The 22,491-nt window shown below is 39.7% G+C and overlaps 1 protein-coding gene across 2 annotated transcripts in view; it reads right to left on the bottom strand.

Annotated features, from left to right (window-relative positions):
- Positions 1 to 22,491, bottom strand: part of LOC133554456 (ankyrin repeat and SAM domain-containing protein 1A-like) — a 117,119-nt gene that overhangs the window by 7,140 nt on the left and 87,488 nt on the right. For both annotated transcript variants that reach the window (XM_061903260.1, XM_061903259.1), the window contains exons 15-26: positions 15,139 to 15,195; positions 14,038 to 14,107; positions 9,884 to 9,996; positions 6,010 to 6,108; positions 5,499 to 5,645; positions 4,058 to 4,165; positions 3,743 to 3,913; positions 3,548 to 3,673; positions 3,402 to 3,473; positions 3,189 to 3,275; positions 2,952 to 3,089; positions 322 to 501 (exon numbers count right to left, since the gene is read on the bottom strand). In XM_061903260.1, coding sequence (XP_061759244.1) covers positions 322 to 501; positions 2,952 to 3,089; positions 3,189 to 3,275; positions 3,402 to 3,473; positions 3,548 to 3,673; positions 3,743 to 3,913; positions 4,058 to 4,165; positions 5,499 to 5,645; positions 6,010 to 6,108; positions 9,884 to 9,996; positions 14,038 to 14,107; positions 15,139 to 15,195 — 1,368 coding nt within the window. The remainder of the gene's footprint in view (positions 1 to 321; positions 502 to 2,951; positions 3,090 to 3,188; positions 3,276 to 3,401; positions 3,474 to 3,547; positions 3,674 to 3,742; positions 3,914 to 4,057; positions 4,166 to 5,498; positions 5,646 to 6,009; positions 6,109 to 9,883; positions 9,997 to 14,037; positions 14,108 to 15,138; positions 15,196 to 22,491) is intronic.

Here is a 22,491-nt window from a genome sequence, read left to right as displayed (position 1 = left end):
TTTATTATTATTTTCAAATTTAGATTGTTAGCCACCGGAAAAAAGATTTGCACATGTAAGAAAGCGGCATTGTCATCGTAGCCATAGAGTTACCACAGTAGCTCTGTTAGATGTGAATATAAACTAGCATATGAAAACAAAATAACCTAAATAAAAATATGCACCAATATAGGAAGTAAATGTGCAAGTAGTTGCTAATTTCTATTTCAGTTATGTCAAGAACTGCTTATGTCATCAGTCAGGCTGACACAAATGGGTTCTAATTAGCGCTTACTAAATAATTGACAATAAGTTATTTTCTACACTAAAACGTCAACTCACCCCTAATTTGCGAACACTGCTTCGTGGTCTGGGCACAGGTCGACTGGATTTGGTATCGATGACGTCTGAAGGAGTGCCCACAGGGAGATTCTTTTGTTTGGTCCTCTGGGCCTGCAGGGCCAGCTGATATGCCACCTCAAACGCTTGGCCCAGTGTCAGTATGATCTCATAGGTTAGATTCTAAGAGAGGGTAATTACAGTACAATCAGAAATAGCAAATAAGGGTCCCATAACAAAATATATTGCAATAGATAATGATCACTAATATATATAATTATACTGTATCTAACAGTTCTAGGAGGTCGTGTCAATCCTGTTAACAACTCACTAAAGGATGTTAAACACAAATATTTTCTAAATCTTATGAGGGGATTTATCTGTTACAGACCCTAAACAAAAAGACAAGAAATCAGACATTGAGCAGTTTTGATCTTTATGTGCGTGATGTGTCCAGTAAATTACTTGATTTTCCTCAGTTTATGCGACTGCAGTGTCTCTTCTAATCTGTCAGTGTAAAGAGCGATATTTTTCACAAACAGCTGTGTGTCATGTTAATTTCAGTAGTTTTGTTTACATTTCAAAATCAGGATTTCTGTCACATTGTTATTTTAAAAAAGTGTCTTGTGTGCTGTACAACTGAAAAGGGATAGTTAATACACTATCACATTGTTTTAAATTGTTGTATTTAGCGATAAAAATATTTTTATTTGCAGAAAATTTTTCTTGTGTTCTCATAATCATAATAAACTACCGTATGTTTCGGACTATAAAGCACACCAGATTATAAGGCGCACCGTCGATGAACGGGTCAATGAAGGTCCATTTTCATACACATGGCGTACTGGATTATAAGGCTCATTAAACGAGTCGTATTATGATAGTTTTTTTTTTCTACTTTTAAAACACCTAATTTGTGGTCTACATAACATGTAATGGTGGTTCTTTGGTCAGTGTTTCACATAGATTGTTTTACAGATTGTATGTGATGTCAAGTCTTTTTCTCAACGTCTCTTCAGGATGCGCCATTTGGTTAGCGGGTCTTTATGTGGCTCGACTTCGACAGCGTCTTTTCCCCGTCATCTTTTGTTGTACTTTTTGGAGCTTCCAGGGAGTCTACTGACAAATTATATTAAAACGGTACGTTATTTTTTTTAAAGAAAAAAGCAACAGCAGCAGATGAATGCCCCACAACAAGAGGATAGACAAAAAGAAGGAGTTTATTGACTACAATTGCAGACGCACACACATTTTCGGGACTTTTGCAGAGCCAAAATAGACAACAGCAGGTACCAATATGTAACACAAGTTGGTTTTGCATAATCGGTCTAAACAAAACGCCACATGATATGTCTTCTAAAAGGTTCCAATTTGGGGTCGTTATACATACAGCATAATAATACCTGTATGTTGAAGCACAGCTGACTACGGTAGCCGTAATGCTCTGACAATCCATCAAGTAGGGCGTCTTCAAAGCTTACCAAAGTCGTTCTAAAACATTCTGACAGATTTTTGAGCACTGTATGTAATTTTCTATATTCTCAATGAAACATCATAGCTTTTGTTTTACCCCTTCTTGTTAGAGTAATTTATTTAAAAGGCTTGGTCACAATTATCATTGGATTGGATGGATTACACCATGTATCATATGAAATTGGTTTGAGGTCCGCCGCACATGACAAAATAATTCATACACAAGGCGCACCGGGTTAAAAGGCGCACCGTCAATTTTTGAGAAAATGAAAGGATTTTAAGTGTGCCTTATAGTCCGAAAAATACGCTAACTCAAGGCAAATTTACAAAATTATTCAATTATTATGACGTTTCAAGTCAAAAAGTGTTTGCATCAGTTTCGTCGATACAATGTCTTTATTTTTTGGTATCTGATTGGCACCAAAATTCACAGTACCACCCACTGCTAGAGGTTTATCAAAATTGAAGAAGAAGCTAAATAACAACCAACCAACAACAGGCAATATAGAAGAGGACATTTGAGGAGGGAATGATGTGTAGGAATGACTATTTTTGAAAAAAAAAATCTCCAAAACTTTAGAATCTACTGAGCACGCTAATAGCTGCAATGCTTTTTTAACCTCCTAATTCGCTATTATTCTGTGCTGTGTCACAATTCATGCAGCGAAGACTTAGGAGGCATGGGCGTTCCCAAAGACATGAAGAAATTTTGTCATCAATATTGAACATATTTACGATTCTTGGCCTTGACCTGTTTTGGAGCCAATTGTTGGGATAAATTCCCTCTTAACACACCTCAGACCACAAGAAAATCTTATAAGACATAACGTAATTGGGCGTTTGCTGTCTTTGGTCGAAAGGGGAAAAATCGGGACATAAAGAGCCCGATTGTGTAAGTTTTAATGTTGAACTGGCTGAAACGAACTAAACAAGAACAAAGAGTGGATGTTCCCCAGCTTTATTGACTCCTTGAAACACTGGATGTCAAATACTGATGGACATCTTGATACACTCGCCTTGAGACCTTTTAGCTTCAATGGAGCTGGACATTTTGAAACTTTGGAACTTGGAACCTTGTTGAGGCTATGACCACACTAACAAAATGCATGCCAGAAGAGGAAGGCATTATTTCTTTGCACAAGAATAGTGAATTTCATTACCACATCGACAGTGCTGAACACATGACAGTAGTGGTGGCTCGTCTGTAGGTCCTTTGTAATGTAGGCAAACGTGCACAAGTCCTCCGGGTCCTGGGCCGCACACGAAATGTTACGGATCTCGTGTTCAGCAATGATGTTCTGCAAAAAGACAAAGAGCTGGTCTTGGTTACATGTCATTTAATTTACTTTCTATTTGTAGTTATTGGAAGACAGGATTAAAAAAAAAAAAAAACTGACTTTGTTGGCTGCATCAATGAACTTCACACCCTTGTATGTGATGGAGAGGACAATAGTCGGGACCTTTCGCATTTGTTCTGTTGACCTCTGGAAGAGACAGCAAAAATATAAATTGAAAAGACATATGGAAAAGTTATAGTTTTGTTAAAATGTAGGCAATATTGCTTTTTACCACTCATCTTACAATACATGAAATATAAAATTGTCACTCACCCGCATTTTGGCACAAGCATCCTGGGTAGATTCAGTCCCCCGTAAGTCCTTTATAAGCATGGAACCCAGGTACTGCAAAGAGATTGCCACTATTGAGGTTTGATATATTTACGGTTGTAATTGTGAGCATGGAGACAATAACTCACACTGGCTTCATAGGCGCAGCACTCAAAGATGAGCTTCTCAGGCTGGTGGTGCCAGTTCTGGACCGGAGCATATGGTGCCGCCAGACTAGGCGGTCGAAGGGTCAGACGGGGTTCCCGACGCCTTTCCTGGACAAATAAATAGATACATCTAACACAGTGTTTTTTAATGGAGGGGTATAATGTCTATATACACACATGTGATCTGCGGCGCTCATTGAGATGTCTTTGGGTGTCATCGTAGTCACTGTCTGCTACTTTCTTCCTCACTTGTTCACCTACTGGTACAAGAGGATCCATGGAGTGGCTTGTGTAAGGCTCCATCTGACCCAGAGAGGACGAGGACTGGGATGTAGGGAGGTCTTGGCACTGAAGACAAAGACATACAGTTTGTTGATTACAAACATATATGATGACCCTTCGTCTAGTTTAAACAAACCACAGGAGGTTAAACGAGTAAGCTCCTCCACTGTGCAGAAAATTGTATCATTGGTCAGGTGTGCTTTCCCTCACCCTGATCTGAGACAACCGAGGCGGTTTGATGGGAGGTTCCTCATAAGGCCTCTCGGCTAATGATGCAATTACGCGCTTTCTGTGACCAAGCAGGGGTATTTTAAGGACCTGGAGGAAAGAGCAGAAGAGCAGCACATTGAGAAGTACAAAAACTGTAAACATTCTACGACGCTGCACGAGGTCCATTGGCTCAAAATTGATTTTAAAATACTTGTATTGTTTTTTAAAGTGCTTAATGGTTTTAGCCCTGTATATTTATAGGAATGTATTTTAACATATTAAACCTCCTGAAACTTTCATATCATCAGGCAATATTTTTTTAACAATCCAGAAAGTCCAAACGAAAACTAACGGTGAAGCATCTTTTCCAGACTATGAGTTCGCCGTCCATGCAACAATTTGCCTGAGAATCTGAGGTTGGGCGCAAATGTGAATGTTGTAGTCTTAATTGTAATCTTAAAAAACATCTTCTTTTAATTCATTGATTGTATTTATTGTATCAATGTTATCTGTTTTACTTTATCTGTTGTTCTTATTTGATTTGATTTTAATTGTGGATGCGTGCCTGCTGTATCTTGTGGGACCTCGATTTACGAACCGCTCATAGTACGAACCGCATACTGGATAAAAATCTCCTTTGGTGTACCAACCTTGCTTCTGTGTACAAACATTTCATCCATTCATTGTGCCTGCAGGGCAGCTATTTTGTGCCTGGATGCACATCAACTGTGGGCAGGCTGATTGATCTTCAGTGTTCATTCAATCAGCACAGTGCTGCTGAAACTACTATGCTACGTTATATGTTGTTTAAGTGTTTTTAGCCTTAAACAAAATTTTTCTAGTTTTGTAAGCTCAATATGAGTCCAAAAAAAAGACAAGATGTGTGGTTTGAAACATTCAGGAAGTATCCACAGCGCTGTCAACATTGCCTCCCTGCTGCAATACATAAGTTTAACCAGTGTAAAGTGGAATTTATTTTCTTCCCCTGATCATTGTAGGGAACTGGCTATTACATTTAAAGAGTTTTGTGATTTCAAACTGTTATTGTGCCACAGGGTTAGTGACAGTGTGTCTGTGTGTTGGCAGAGCAACTGTGTAAGAAGGACTTCTCATCTGCTGTTTTTGGTTTTGTTTATAAGAGTATAGTTAATCCATCACCCTCTTGTTATGTTTGTTTGATAGACAGTACTGTATTGCACTTTAAAATTGTGGTCAAAGTGGGCACATTTTTCTTAATATGTACTTTTATCAAGGCTGGAACACATTATTCATGTTTACATAGTTTTTTTTAATGTACAAATTTGCTTTAATGCACACACCTTTTTTTAATTTAAAAACCCTGTTTAAAAACTGATTCAATTTGTAAAGGTTCCACTTTCTGTGTATAAAGTGCTGTTTGAAAAAGTAAAGTCTGATTGATTTATTCATCGTAATTACCCACATTGACAATCTCCAGTTCCCAAAGATTCTTGACACAGTCCAGCGAGCGGTAACCACTGGTTAGGAAGTTGTGCAGGTATTCGTTCAGACCCAGATTGTCTAGCCAGGAGGAGAGGGAGTTGCTGCCATCACAGCCCAGCGCTTTGACCTGTGAGAAGAAAATAATACCCTCACAAATCTGAATAGTACCATGCAGAAGGGGGGGGAGAAAAAAATCAATTTTAAGATGCATCACAATTTGGAAATGGGCAATTGTAAAATGGATTATTAAATGTCAATAATTGATTTATTTATTTTAAATAAAGTAATGCAGTTTTAAAATTTGGATGACCGCAGCAAGTAACCTCACCAAGTCATCTGACCATCTCCTTTATTTTAATTGAGTCGTAGCTCCTGAATGGTAATCGTAATCGAATCGTTAGGTGCCCATATTAGTCCCAGGACTAGTACCATGACTATAGATGGGATTAGCACTGATCTCTGACCAAAGGTGGTCATTTTTAATGGTTTACCTTAGGTAAAGACCGTGCGGCATGCAGGATCTTCTTCCTATGCCCTGGGTCTGTGATTCCAATCTCTCGCAAGTCCTGGTCCTCCATGACATTGCTCCCCTGTAGTACAACACAAAAGAGTAAGATGTGTACACCAGTCACAACGTCAGCAGACTCCAAAAGCATGTGGAATTAAATATTTGCATATATTGCGACAGACCATCCCTGAGGTGAATTTAGAAAATGTAATCATGCAAATGTCTCTTCTCTCAAGACGCAGCGGGATGCTACTGTCTGCTCATTCTGGTTACTGATGATGTACAATTCATTTTTTTAGGAAAAAAATTGTTAATCATACCTGAGCAATATTTGGTTGATGTTTTAATCTAAAACAAGTATGTTACAGACGTAACTACAGGCTTGTAAAACAGCAGTAGACAATTTTGGCATTGAGTTTTACCGGTACTTTAAAAGCTATACCTAAATGCGTTTCATCATCCTCCCACACGTCTAAATATAGTAATGTAAAACACTGCAGGGATTGTATTTATCACAAGTAAATCTTACCCTTGCAGAAAAAGGTTGTTACCTTCCTGTGACCCCAACCTACTGGCAGTAAGATAGGGGCTATGCCAAAAGGATCCTAAATGACACAAGTGTGTGGGGCACGCCTGACAATTTGAATGATGAGCCTCTTTGACTGCACACAGTATCACCTTTGAGACCGTGGAGTAGGTTGATGGATTGCCCCAAAACAGAATATTAATCAATGAGCAAGGCAATGCTCATGCGTCAAGGGTGCTGATGACTGTGTGCAGGATATCAAAACAATCGGATATGGAAAACTGTTGACAAAAGTCAAATGTAGAAAGTTAACAGGTTAGGTGTGGCTCAGTAGAAAGCTGCCCTCTTAGAAACATAACACCACATTAGTATCAAATGTGGAACCGAATTGCTGCAAAGAGGATTTTGCCAAAATAAGAAAATAGGCTTGCAGAAAAATGCCTACAAGTTACACACGGTGAACTTTCCTGTCAAGATGGGCAACCCTTTCTTTGTCACCGACCTTAGGGCACATATACTAAGGATTTATTTTTCTTTATGTGTATTTAATTTTTTCCTTATAAACATTAAATTACTCCTATAAAAAACAAAAAACACTGGTGCTGGATGATCAAAAACATCGCAACGCATCTCTTATGCTTTTGGAAAATGCCGCAGTAAACTGATAACACAAAGCATGTTATCTTGGAAGGGCAAAGTGAGGATTTCTGTCTCAATGGGAGAGGATTGAAACTATATGTGGAGGTGGATGAATAATAGCACTTTCACTAAGCACGGATCATTGCATTACTGTCCCATTGAAGATGAACTGATACAAGGCGCTGGGTGTGGGGGGAATTTTAAGGGGAACTGCAGTTTTTTTGCATTGTAATTTGTAATAATCGGCTCGTTCAAAGTGGCTAGCAATGCAGCTAATGGGAATAATCCATTCTGCCTGTAAATCACTTTGAAAATGTATCAAAACAACCACCAAAAATACTTTATGTTCCGTAACCTGTATAATAACCAAGCTGTAGAGACATTGTTATTGTAAAAGCGAACACTGAGGAATGTTTTGCTAGCGTAGTAACACATTGCATCGCGACGGCATGCTACAGCATTAGCTGAAACTGAATTGCTTTTGAGTTTGTAATGCGCAACACATTGCAATAGGACATCAATCTGTATGGACTTAAAAACACGAACAATCATATTACAGTATTAGTAAAGTATTAGCCCACATTTCATGTGTTGTTTGTACACAGTCAACTCAACGGTGTATATACTGTAGTTGTAAAAACTAGCATGATGTTATGCTTATACTGTATCATGATTAATATTAGTGATTCACTCAATGGACAGTTGTTTGTTTAGTGCAGCTGGTTGGGGAAGATTTTTTCTCGGTTTATTTTGGGTAAGCACGCCATTCATGTCGGCATTGCTTGGTTTAAGTTCCACATTTGCAGCGTCATGTCATTCCGACATCACTTTTTCAGCTTACGTCTGCGCTAATGTTTCAATTTCACCTCTTGCTCGTTTCTATAACCAATAGTTCATCCTCCGTAAATCCAGGTTAAAGAGATAAAGTTGTGAATCCTCATTTGTCCAAAAATAGCCATCTGTTAGTCTGTTACCAAGTCTGCCATGATTAGAACACGGATGCGTTTGTTTCCGGAAGTAGAACATATATCTGTTTCGGGAAGTCGGAAATGCGCTGATGAAGTTGCAGTATTGCTTAAAATGACCAAAATACAGTGAAACATTGATAAAGGGTTTGAAGTTGTGTTAGATGGTTTTGAAGGCTACAAATGTGACCCCATTAGCCGCATCTTGCAAGCGTTTTTTATATCAAATTTATAATCTTAAAAAAAAGGCATGTGTTCTTGTCACTTATAAGGATTGTGAATGATGAGCAAAATTCCATGAAAGTGCAGTTCCCCCTTTTAAGTCACTACCAATGGCTTGACAGTTACATACAAATGTTTTCATGTGTTCATATCTTTTTTTGCAATTTTATTTGTAAAATAGGCAAGAAAGATTAATTAAAATACACAGCTAAAGTGGTGACAAATTCCAATCCCATTCAATAAAAATCAATTAATATTACTTTACCTTGAAGTCAGAGAGGGAACTAACAGGAAATTGCAGGTTACAAATCTGCTTTGATTGTATAATGTTGACAACTGAAAAAAATATAATTTTTTGAAATTGCAATTTATAATTTGTTGCTCAAACATGTGTTTATCATCTTAATATGCAATAATCACCATTCATTTTTTTTATTTCTACAAATATCAAAACAAAATATTTATGATAATAAAATACAGAGTATTTTCCTCCACTCAGCGATGCTTGTCAATAAACATGACACTTTATCTCAGATGTTGCTGTAATATCGGGCACTTTTAGATACATGTGGGGAGTGGAGATGTGGTTTGGAAAAATAGGATATGCAGCTTCCAAATCATTGGTTTCATGGGTATTTTAATGATCATTTTAGTGAGACCTTGTGATGAAGCTGGATTAGTGACGATAAAAGTATGCAAGAAACACCCTAAATCAGTCTTGCCAAGTTCCAAACCAATATGGTTGTGGTTGTAAACCAAAATAATAATCAGCAAATGGCATGGTTTGGATTGTAAACAATTAATGGTTGCCTCCAAAGAGATTATTGTGGAGGCTTAAACAGGGCTGCTTTATAAAAACTGTCCGATAAACATTATTACACAAAGGGTAAACTTCTCTAACACGTCTACTATTCTTCAAATAAAATACAAAGAGCTGCTTCATAATCGGCACAAAGGAAGTATGCTGTCTGCTATAACAATACCAGATGTAAGGCAAAAAATAAGCTTCACCTGTCGTTAGTATTTCTAGTATACACTGAAGTAGAAACAGCTTGAAGGGTTCACTTTTGATGCTAAATCATTTGTTGGAGGAGTTCCTTTGTATTATTTTGATGCCATTGCTAGCAGTGCTGTTCTCAGCGAGCTGGGGTTTCAAAACGGAGACATTGTGATCAACTGCAAAGAAGGTCACTAAATACGTTTTTGCATTTTAGGTTGCGACTACGTTTCCGTCCACGGGACAACAGCTTTGCAAACATGCTGCAGTCTTGCCTTGTCTGAAGTGTAAAATATTACCAAGATATTACCAAGAAAGCAACAAATTGACAGCAATGAGTAGTTTTGAAACATTTAAGAAGTATCCAAAGCGTTGTCGGCACTGCCCCCTGCCAATTAAATTCATAAATCAAGGTTCTAATGTACAGTGCGTTGTTACTTTCCAACACTGCTTATGACCATACAAACTAAGAACAGACACTCGCCATGAAATGAGAACAGACACTCACCATGAAATGAAGATCGTCAAAACCATTGAGAAGTAGCTTGCTCTCGTACTGTGGCAGCCCCACCAGCTCCAGCCAGTCTCCCACAGGCTGCTCTAGCAGTCGGGCCGAGGCACCTGTTAACAGGGGAAAGCGCTTCAGGAGTGAGAAACCTTTCAGCCGGTAGCAACGGCACTCCGAGGACGACATGTGACATTGCCACATCATCCTTGGCCAGCAGCACCGAGTGCACCAGCAACAACACGGCAAGGTAGACAGTGTGGCGTGTTGAAGGCGTGCCAGCTTCCGCCAGACGGCGGATGCCAGGCCACAACCACCAAAAACAAAGTTCAGCGCACCCCTTCTCAGGGGCAAAGGGGATTGTAAAAACGATAAGTGTTGGTTGACCACCATCTAGTAATTAGCCTTTGCCATGACACAGAGACAGAAACATGTGGAAAAGTTATTCTGTGTTCTTGTTTTGTTGGTGCAGAAGTTATTTGAAGACTTGTTGGCAGCAAAAGGCAACATTTAGTTAGCGACAATCCACATTCACGACTTATGTAGATCCAACCTTTTCGCCTCCTCACAGCAAAGTGTATGGAAACACCCAAGAAATAAAAATACAGATTGAAAGCAGTACTAATTAAGAGAAGAAGAATACGTCCTGGTGTGAACAAAATTAAGACAGGTTATCCCAGAAAACCAAAATGACGGCATTATGCAACACCATCCTGAAAATGTATTTTAATTTGGTAAATAAAACTTTCAATTAAAGGTTAAAAATATTCCCGTATTTCTGTAAAACGACCCATTTCAAACAACATCATTGGCTTCGATCAATCCATCCGTCCAAAAGCTCTAAAAACAAGGAGACAAATCCAGTCAAGCGTCCATCCAATCCTGTGGACATTACAAGAAAAAGGAACATCAAACAATAAAATGTTTCGGTAGTCTCTTCCCACAGCTAATCATAGAGATGTTGAAGTAGCGTCTGCCTTTTGTCCTGGTGGCTGACTGGGATATCGCCCTCCCTTTTTACCAACTCGCTCTCTCTCCTCCTTACTCTCTCTTTCTATAATCCATTCTTCTCTATCAAAGCCTGCAGGTTTTTTTTTGTCAATGGGAGCAACTGTCTCAGCTAGACGCCAGCAACACTCACTATTATTCAGTTTGATTTCTTATTCTGTACTTTTTCACAGCAGATTACCATCTTTTTCACTCTGACAGATAAACTGACCAGGCAAAGGGCCAATCAGACATAAGAGACCCAACGTCAACACTGCATGGATTCAAACCTATTAAAGACAGCACTGGGAAGATGACAATGGCTTCCTAAAATCAAGAAGAGAGCATATTCTCAGCCTAGTTGAGGAGAAGCTAAGAGTACTCAGATAAAATCTTAAGCCTTGAACGCACAGTAAAGTGAACAGAGCGTCTTGAAGAGGGTGAGACAGCAAGCGAGAGGCTACCAAGTGATGTGGCACCGTCTGATACACCGCAGTGCTCTCAGCTTTCCTTGAGCCGACAAAGAAAGATGAGCTCATCCCCTGACATACGTAGTGGTTAATATTTAAACAGCTAACTCCTGTAGGGGCATAACAAACAAGAAGTTGGGAATGACATATTGTGTTGGGGAACTGTGCACTTTGTTTAGTTTAATTTAATTAAATGGGACTGAAGAAAACTCAAAACTGGAGGTGAGATTTGAATAATGAGAATATATACAAGATGAAATTGAGAAATGATGCGAGTTTGTCAAATTTATTGCATGTCTCCTGACACCGTCATTGATCATAGTGAGTCCTCCGAGGCGTACATAACAGTGAAATGGTTTGCTGCCTTCAAATACAGCTAAAACATAAACCTGATGGGTCTATTTTCTCTCGAATACTTACGGCCATATTGCTTCCATCTCACGAGATGAATGCTTTATAGTAACAAGTTTCAACAAGCAACTGCAAATTGAGAGTTAGGTTTAGCAGTGTTCTGCAATAAATAAATAAATGATAAATGGGTTGTACTTGTATAGCGCTTTTCTACCTTCAAGGTACTCAAAGCGCTTTGACACTACTTCCACATTTACCCATTCACACACACATTCACACACTGATGGAGGAAGCTGCCATGCAAGGCGCCAACCAGCACCCATCAGGAGCAAGGGTGAAGTGTCTTGCTCAGGACACAACCGACGTGACGAGGTTGGTTCTAGGTGGGATTTGAACCAGTGACCCTCGGGTTGCGCACGGCCACTCTCCCACTGCGCCACGCCGTCCCAATAAGCAAATATAGTACAATATAGTAGGGATTCAACGATTATAGATTTTGACTGGACTGGTTAATTGGTTTCTTGATTATCCTGATTATTTTGCATTGATTAATTTCACCCCAAAAAATGTATGAAATCACTCTTCTTCATAATTTTTATATGTTATTTATTACTTTCAGAAATAACAGTAATTAAATATTAACATAACTGTACAAAATAATAATTTGAACAAAAAATATGTATAAATAAGAAATACATTAATAATTGTTGATAAATATAAGACTACGAATAATTTCATTGATCCCAGAGGGGAGAAAGGTTAACTCAAGTGTTATTGTCATCAACTGTCATCAATATGAAGTGAAGTGAATTATATTTATATAGCGCTTTTCTCTAGTGACTCAAAGTGCTTTACATAGTGAAAACCAATATCTTACTTACATTTTTCAAACCAGTGTGGGTAGCACTGGGAGCAGGCAGGTAAAGTGTCTTGCCCAAGGACACAAAGACAGTGACTCGGTTGGCAGAAGCGCGGATCGAACCTGGAACCCTCAAGTTGCTGGCACGGCCGCTCTACCAACCGAGCTATACCGCCCCTATAGTGTGTCTATTCTTTTTTAATCATCTATTTTAGTGTCTAACAGTTATTATCAACTGGAATGCACACAATTAGATCACATGGAGAGTGATGTTATTCTAGAAGATGTTATGTTAGTGTTTTACAATTGCTATATTAACCTAAAATCATACTTGCCAACCTTGAGACTTCCGAATTCGGGAGATGGGGGGGGGGGGGGGGGGGGCTTTGTAGGTAGCGGGGGTGTATATTGTAGCGTCCCGGAAGAGTTAGTTGCAAAGGGTTCTGAGTATATATTCTGTTGTGTTTATGTTGTGTTACGGTGCGGATGTTCTCCCGAAATGTGTTTGTCATTCTTGTTTGATGTGGGTTCACAGTGTGGTGCATATTTGTATCAGTGTTAAAGTTGTTTATACGGCCACCCTCAGTGTGACCTGTTGATCAAGCATGCCTTACTTTCACTTATTAGTGTCTGTAAAAGCCGCATGTATTATGTGACTGGGCCGACATGCTATTAGTACGGAGGAAAAGCGGACTTAAAGACAGGTGAGAGAAGAAGCTAAAGGCAGTGCCTCTAAAGCATGCCCCCAATATTGTTGTCCTAGTGGAAATCGGGAGAAATTCGGGGGAATGGTTGACCCGGGAGATTTTCGGGAGCGGCACTGAAATTCGGGAGTCTCCCAGAAAAATCGGTATGCCAAAAAGCCTACAGTTTATGCACCACAGACTGTAAGGAGCAATCTCTAACGTGAAAAGGTCACTGTATGACAAGAGTACCTGTTGCTGCTTGTTTACACTGAACTGAAAACGCTAAGCTACTGATTGCAAGTGACACCTTTATATTCAAACTAATTTCTTCATGAAGTAACTTGCCACAAACATCAGTTGTTACGTCTTACCTTTGGCATGTAAAGCTGGGTGCTGATCTTGCAAATGCTGTACATTATTGGACGTTTTAGACCTTTTAACCGCTACTTTTTATGGCAGGTTTTGCAAATGGGGGAGCCGTTGTTTTTATAGTGACTAAATTATCATTTTAAGTACCTGAACTCCACTTTGTTAGGAGTGGGAAAATAGTGTATCTTAATATTTGTGTATAAGCGTGTGCACTGCTAGTGTACCTTTGTTTTTGTTCTGTGCAGGTTGTGCCAAAAAATGTACCAGCATTATGTCCGTTTATAGCAAGTGGGGACCTAAACACAATGTATTGGAGCCTTAGCGACTAAACAACTGAAGTTTTCACCGCGGTTAATAGTAAAATCGGTCAATTGTTGCATCCTGATTCCCTACAATATAGTACATACAGTACAATTGGTTATGGACATACTGTACCTGGAGTAGCGTATTGCTGATCTCTGGAAAAATCGATGCCAGCACCAATCAGCGTCATGATTTTCTCAATCTGAGGAGACAAGTAAGAACAGAGATTAGAACCTGGAGGATCTCTCACTCCTCAATCCTATCCAACTATCACCAGAAATGACAAAAGACGACCCCAATATCACAAACAACAAAATAGCAAATAAAAGCATCGGGAAGCACTTTGTATTTTTGGCACATAACAGTACATTTATAAATCCATTAAAGTAATATGCCATCTAATGAAAAAGGAAAGTGAAGAAATTGCATGCTGTCCTTGAGGTTAAAAAACAAATTGTTATATTTTAGGAGTTATTAAAAAACAACTACCGGTACACCAAAAAAAAACCTGCAGACCACCCCAATATAGCCCTTGCAGTATATCCATGCATCTCTACACAATGTATCATGCATGTTGTTAACCAATGACTATACTATTCACAAGTTAAAGGAACTTCAACAAGTGATGGAATCACTTTTCTATTTAGTGAAGTTATTTTCACTAACCATCTCAAATTGAAAAAAAAAAGATGAAAATAATCACTACGCATTAAAACATGTCTTTAAGGTCACACTGGAATTTTCATAATCATTTTGTACACTGTTTAAATACAGTGTTGCAATAATACATGTAGAGAAACAGGCATCATTGCCAAAAAGTTATTTACCATTTAACAATTATGTGTCATAATTTGTTACAAAACAATGACATTTATTTTAAATCTTTTAAATTATGGAACTTTTTAGCCAGAAAACTGTTTGTTTAGTATTAGTAAATATAGTATTTAAATAAATACAGAGTAATACTTCCTGAAAGAGCAAAGATAGAACTGTAATCTGCAAGAGGGAGAGAGACTAATCTTTTTGAATGTGCTGCTGTTAAATTTAGCAGCTTAAAAGCCTCAAGAGTTTCTTGGAGGACAAAATGAACAATCACAGTGATTATGTCATTCCAAAAGGGTTCAGGAACTCTGGAAGAAACCAACCTAACGCAACAAACAATGCCCCTGAAGAGGACAGAACTGAATCCCAAGACGACCAGAAGATATTTAAACATGAGGATGGATGTCTTACGCTGCCATGGGATTTAGAGCCCGGTGGTTTTGTGCTGGGAGAAGGTGCCACTGTCTGCTGAAAGAGAATTCAGACTTTGGCATTTGCTTCCCGTCATGCATACAGGTACCTACACTCAGGTATATCAAGGCTGATTTGCCATCCCTTCCACATATTGAATACAAAAAAAGCTGTATACACAGTTCATTGTAAGAAAAATGGACTTAAACTGGAGTTCTGTATTTTCTGCAGCATTGTTACGCAGACCTGAAACGGGACAGGGGTGCATTGTGGAAGAGGCTGGGGTAATACAATGGATAGGGGCAAAAGTCACTAGAGAGGTAGGAGGTCAACAGCTGAAAAGCTCGCTGTGTTGGGAGCGTCAGCGTGGGATTGAAGGCAAGGAAGCTTATTTATCAAACTTCTCACAGCAGAACCACTGACTTGGCTACTGCATTTTTGTTCATTAATATACTTTGAAGATCTTAAACAACACAAAACTGCACCAGTATTTCAGGTTAAAAAAGGTTGTTTAGAGAGATTGTGCCCTGACCAAAGCCTCACAGTATAAAGTTGGCACTAACACAGTCTTGGATCGAAGCTGTGGACTAACAAATGACGTCAAAGAGGAACACAACTCATCACAGTGGAATGCAGGTGCCAGCACCTCAATGGCACAGCAGGAAAAAAGTATTGTCAGCAGTCCTATCAACTAGCCCAATGATAGCTCAATGTCATTGTTCTCTATTTTAGAAACAAGGTCCCTTTTGTAGAACTTGGAAATATCACCTTGATTGGCAATATTTAAGTTGTCATACATACAATTAGTCATCAGTTAAAATAGTTTGGTACTATACACTTTGTACACAGTAATTGCACACATAATGTCTGGAAGGCAAACACATCTGCCAGAGTTGCCAAAAATATATTCACTCCCTATTAATTTGGGTCTGTGAAAACATTTAGAATACGGTTTAGGAGTTCAAATTATTTGGACTTTTAACTAATTTGAAGTAACTCCTGTGCTATCAATATAAGATATATGTCTAGTTACATTGGATTGTTGTCTGTATTCAGCATGAAGCCCCAAACAAAACAATTTCAAACATTTAGGTTTTACATGAATAATGCTACAAAAGAAAGGCTAGGAAGCATTAATTATACAGTATTCCTATTCACTTCTACCAAGTACAATGAGCCTCTAGTGGGGAATCAATACTTACAATGGCAGGCTTCATATCGGCTACAGGGTCCTCTGGGTGCCATTCAAAAGTGAAGTTTAAACAAAGTGGCCCTTTTCCCTCAGTCTCCAAGCCTCTCCTCCCATCTGTGCACTTCACATTGTGTCACCCGTATTGTCATCTTCAGTCTGATCCCGTGGTCCAATCCGAGCATACATTAGCATGCAGTTACACACTTGCACACACTCGCTTTCAAATCTCCTGAGAAGCATAGGCTGGGACCTAATGCAAGTAAAATCTGCCCGCATTAAAATCTGACGATCCACTAGCATACATACCAAAGCCAAACATGTGTTAGGATGGTGTACAAGTGAGGAGCGGGAAATAGGGTGAGGGAGAATGCAAATGTTTAAGTGTGCATGACTTGGAACCTTGAACGGAGGAATAAAACATGTCTGGCGGAGCAGGAACACTTCACACAGAGAAGGATTGAGGATATACTGTCGTGGTCAAAAGTTTACATACACTTGTAAAGAACATAATGTCATGGCTGTCTTGAGTTTCCAATACTTTCTACAACTCTTATTTTTTTGTGATAGAGTGATTGGAGCACAGAGTTGTTGGTCACAAAAACATTTATGAAGTTTGGTTCTTTTATGACTTTATTATGGGTCTACTGAAAGTGTGACCAAATCTGCTGGGTCAAAAGTATACATATCCATCCATCCATCATCTTCCGCTTATCCGAGGTCGGGTCGCGGGGGCAGCAGCCTAAGCAGGGAAGCCCAGACTTCCCTCTCCCCAGCCACTTCGTCTAGCTCTTCCCGGGGGATCCCGAGGCGTTCCCAGGTCAGCCGGGAGACATAGTCTTCCCAACGTGTCCTGGGTCTTCCCCGTGGCCTCCTACCGGCTGGACGTGCCCTAAACACCTCCCTAGGGAGGCGTTCGGGTGGCATCCTGACCAGATGCCCGAGCCACCTCATCCTGCTCCTCTCGATGTGGAGGAGCAGCGGCTTTACTTTGAGCTCCTCCCGGATGGCAGCGCTTCTCACCCTATCTCAAAGGGAGAGCCCCGCCACCCGGCAGAGGAAACTCATTTCGGCCGCTTGTACCCGTGATCTTATCCTTTCGGTCATGACCCAAAGCTCATGACCATAGGTGAGGATGGGAACGTAGATTGACCGGTAAATTGAGAGCTTTGCCTTCCGGCTCAGCTCCTTCTTCACCACAACGGATCGATACACCGTTCACATTACTGAAGACGCCGCACCGATCCGCCTGTCGATCTCACGATCCACTCTTCCCCCACTCGTGAACAAGACTCCTAGGTACTTGAACTCCTCCATTTGGGGCAGGGTCTCCTCCCCAACCCGGAGATGGCACTCCACCCTTTTCCGGGCGAGAACCATGGACTCGGACTTGGAAGTGCTGATTCTCATTCCGGTCGCTTCACACTCGGCTCCGAACCGATCCAGTGAGAGCTGAAGATCCCGGCCAGATGAAGCTATCAGGACCACATCATCTGTAAAAAGCAGAGACCTAATCCCGCGGCCACCAAACCGGAACCCCTCAACGCCTTGGCTGCGCCTAGAAATTCTGTCCATAAAAGTTATGAACAGAATCGGTGACAAAGGACAGCCTTGGCGGAGTCCAACCCTCACTGGAAACGTGTCCGACTTACTGCCAGCAATGCGGACCAAGCTCTGACACTGATCGTACAGGGAGTGGACCGCCACAATAAGACAGTCCGGTACCCCATACTCTCTGAGCACTCCCCACAGGACTTCCCGAGGGACACGGTCGAATGCCTTCTCAAAGTCCACAAAGCACATGTAGACTGGTTGGGCAAACTCCCATGCACCCTCAAGAACCCTGCCGAGAGTATAGAGCTGGTCCACAGGTCCACGACCAGGACGAAAACCACACTGTTCCTCCTGAATCCGAGGTTCGACTATCCGGCGTAGCCTCCTCTCCAGTACACCTGAATAAACCTTACCGGGAAGTATACATACAGCAATGTTAATATTTGGTTACATGTCCCTTGGCAAGTTTCACTGCAATAATGCACTTTTGGTAACCATCTACAGGCTTGTGGCAAGCTTCTGGTTGAATTTTTTACCACTCCTCTTGACAAAATTGGTGCAGTTCAGCTAATTGTGTTGGTTTTCTGACATGGACTTGTTTCTTCAGCATTGTGCACACGTTTAAGTCAAGAGTTTGGGAAGGCCATTCTAAAACCTTAATTCTAGCCTGATTTAGCCATTCCTTTACCACTTTTGATGTGTGTTTGGGGTAATTGTGCTGTTGGAACACCCAACTGCGCTCAAGACCCAACCTCCGGGCTGATGATTTTAGGTTGTTCTGAAGAATTTGGAGGTAATCCTCCTTTTTCATCATCCCATTTTCAGAACTTTTCTCTAGAAGGTCTTATCTTTGTCCATGTGATGTCAGATGAAACAAAAAATCAGCTGTTTGGCCACAATACTCAGCAATATGTTTGGAGGAGAAAAGGTGAGCCCTTTAATCCCAGGAACACCACACAAACCATCAAGCATGGTGGTGGTAGTATCAGGCTCTGGGCCTATTTTGCTGCCCATGAAACTGGTGCTTTACAGAGAGTAAATGGGACGATGAAAAAGGAGGATTACCTCCAAATTCTTCAGGACAACCTAAAATCATCAGCCCAAAGGTTGGGTCTTGGGCGCAGTTGGGTGTTCCATCCGGACAATGACCCCAAACACACGTCAAAAGTGGTAAAATAATGGCTAAATCAGGCTAGAATTAAGGTTTTTGAATGGCCCGACTTCAACGTGTGGACAATGCTGAAGAAACAAGGCCATGTCAGAAAACCAACAAATTCAGTTGAACTGCATCAATTTTGTCAAGAGGAGTGGTCAAAAATTCAAACAAAAAAATGACATCTTTGTGGATGGCTAGCAAAAGCGTGTTATTGCAGTTAAACTTGCCAAGGGACATGTAACATAATATTACCATTGCTGTATGTATACTTTTCATCCAGCAGATTTGGTCACACTTTCAGTAGACCCATGATAAATTCATAGAAGAACCAAACTTCATGAATGTTTTTTTGTGACAAAAAAGAATATGATTCGATCACTCTATCACAAAAAAATAACAGTTGTAAAAATGATTGGAAACTCAAGACAGCCATGACATTATGTTCTTTACAACTGTATGTAAACTTTTGACCACCACGGTAGTTTCACTGTCTCTTATCATTAAATGAGAATGGTTTACGGTTGTTGGAACTTTAATTAAAACTCAACTTACTTGCCATTACCTCTTCAAATAAAAGAAAAGACCAGATGATAGTTATTTATAAACAACCAAAATTATGTCTAAAAGAAAAGTGAGTACATTAGAATTTGGACTAAAATTTACAAATTAAATAACATTTTAATGCGTTGATGATTCTAAGCAAGTTACCACCGAATACCAGAAGCTACATGCATTTTATAATTGGTTTGCTGAAATGAAATTTTGAATAGAATAAAAACTATTAAAAGTAGGTCTAACAGTCATTGTGATCAAGGATAGGAAAATTTACTAATTTGCATTGAACCATGGACATGGGCATGTAAGATACAAATACATTTGTAGAGCAGTTTTAAATCACTGCACTGTAGGGGGAAAGTTTGAAGTGCACCGGATCTTACCTTGTTGTATGGATTAAATCATATTTTGAAGTATTTTAACTAGGGCTGTCAATAATAATGTAACTCATTTGAATAATCACAAATAAATATCAGATTTATCATGTATGTACACAGATTAATCAATTAATCAATCACTTAAAAGCAGCGTGGATTGTTGTATGGTCAGTGATTAGGTCAATGCACTTTTCAGTGCATGGATGAGTGAGAAAACTCCAACAGGTGTGCTCATTGGCACAATTCACTTTAAAATATAACCCTGAAGGGACTTTGGCTGTTAGAGAATTTTGAGAAAATATATTGTATTACATTCTGGCAGTAAAATTGCATTTATGGCTTTTTCGAAGTGAATTTTAAATTATGGAAGCAAGCGATAACCTGTGATTAATCCAAATTCAAATGTTTGATTAATCTGATTTAAAAAATGTTATCATTTGACAACACAAATTTTAACAGAAAATACAATAAATTACCAAAATTGTGTTTTGTAACTTTGCGCACAAACAAAAAAAGGCAATAATGTGTCCACCAATAGACGTTAACCCCCACACTCAAAATCTAAGGTTTTGCAAAAGTATGGGTTTTACAGGGGGTTTAAAATAGTTTGGTCTACACGCACACGGATACTTTATAAACGCGTACTTATCTAGGCAATTGGGCCTCTTGTCAACACGCAAACTTCTTAAAAACATACATTTTTACAAAAGCTGGCTATGATGAAGTTTTGAATTACTCCGCTTATCGTGTGCCTGTACACAGCACAAACGGAGACTTCTAATCCTCTGATGACATCACAGTAGTGAACTGTCATTTCCAAAGCTCAACAGCACTGCCTTGCTGTTCATGAAGTGAACTTGCGTGTTGGTTCTAATTGTGTAGCCGGAGCCCGGCGCAACCATGCGGTGGAACCATAACGCGGCCCAAAAAAAAAAAACATGACGTAGCTTCCTCCTTGTTATTGTGTATTCATATTAAAGACCTTGTACATTTCATTGCACATGTGTCACTATTTTGATAATTAAATGTGTTATAACTCCACGAGGCACACGCACGTAAGTGCACTTTAGGCACTTCAACATTCAAGAGCAGGGGTCTCAAACGTGCGGCCCGCGAGACGTTATTATGCGGCCCGCGCTTTAATATGACAATTTAATGTTGGCACGGCCCGCAAGTTTAATATGAACGGCGCTTGATAGGTAATACTTGCCAACCTCCCCAATTTTCCCGGGAAACCCCTGAATTTCAGGGCACCAATTCACTCGAAGCCCCTGTCAATTTTTACCAGATCAACAATATTCAGGGAGTGCCATAATGGCATTGCCTTTAGCGCCCCCTACTTCCTGAACTGACAGCGTGAAAACCCAGTTGTATGTTGCATCTGGCCATGTGAGACGGACGTGTGTAATTGCAAGATATATTTGATCAAAAGCTACACACGTCACACTAAGAGTGGCCGTAAAAAAAACTTTAACACTGTTATAAATCTGTGCCAGACTGTGAATCCACACCAAACAAGAATGACAAACACATTTCGGGAGAACATCCGCATCGTAACACAACATAAACACACCAGAACAATTACCCAAAATCCCATGCAGACCTACCTCTTCCGGGCTACAATATACACACCCCCACCCTCCCTACTTGCGTCGGTTGAGGTGTTGTATATTGTAGCCCTGCAAGGTGTTCTGGGTATTTGTTCTCTTGTGTTTAAGTTGTGTTAGGGTGTGGAAATTCTGTCAAAAAGGGTTTGTCATTCTTGTTTGGTGTGGGTTCACAGTGTGGTGCATATTTGTAATAGTGTTAAAGTTGTTTATACGGCACTCTCAGTGTGACCTGTATGGCTGTTGAGTAAGTACGTCTTGCAGCCACTGACGTCGTTCTGCACAAGTCTCATACAACATGTTACAGAGCCGGCACATTGGTTATGTGATATAAAAGCGTGCGCGATGACATGTAGTGGAGCAGTCATCTTCTTTTGGGGGTGCGCGGACACCTGGAGGTACTTGAAGGTATGCCAGGGACAAGTGAGATTTATTAAAAACATTCTATAAAACTGCAGCAATTCATAAATCCTTTATAAATATGTTTATTGAATAATACTCAATTGAAGTCTGAATGTAAGTTCATAAACTGTGTAAAAATAATAAAACAATCCAACATTCAGTGTTGACAGCGATACTTTTTGTGGACATGTTCCATAAAAATTGATGTTAAAGATTTCTTTTTTTGTGAAGAAATGTTTAGAATGAACTTAATGAATCCAGATGGATCTCTATTACATCTCTATCCCTAAAGAGGGCACTTTAAGTTGATGATTAATTCTACGTGTAGAAATCTTTAGTTATAATTGAATCACTTGTTTATTTTTCAACAAGTTTTTAGATATTTTATATATTTTTTTCCAAGTAGTTCAAGAAAGACCACTACAAATGAGCAATATTTAGCACTGTTATACAATTTAATAAAACAGAAACTGATGACATTTTACTTCTTTATCTCTTTTTTTTCAACCAAAA

This window comes from Nerophis ophidion, linkage group LG06 (assembly GCF_033978795.1).
Source record: "Nerophis ophidion isolate RoL-2023_Sa linkage group LG06, RoL_Noph_v1.0, whole genome shotgun sequence".
Taxonomy (NCBI): domain Eukaryota; kingdom Metazoa; phylum Chordata; class Actinopteri; order Syngnathiformes; family Syngnathidae; genus Nerophis; species Nerophis ophidion.
Note: the sequence above shows the minus strand (reverse complement) of the source record. Positions and strands in the feature narration are given on the sequence as shown.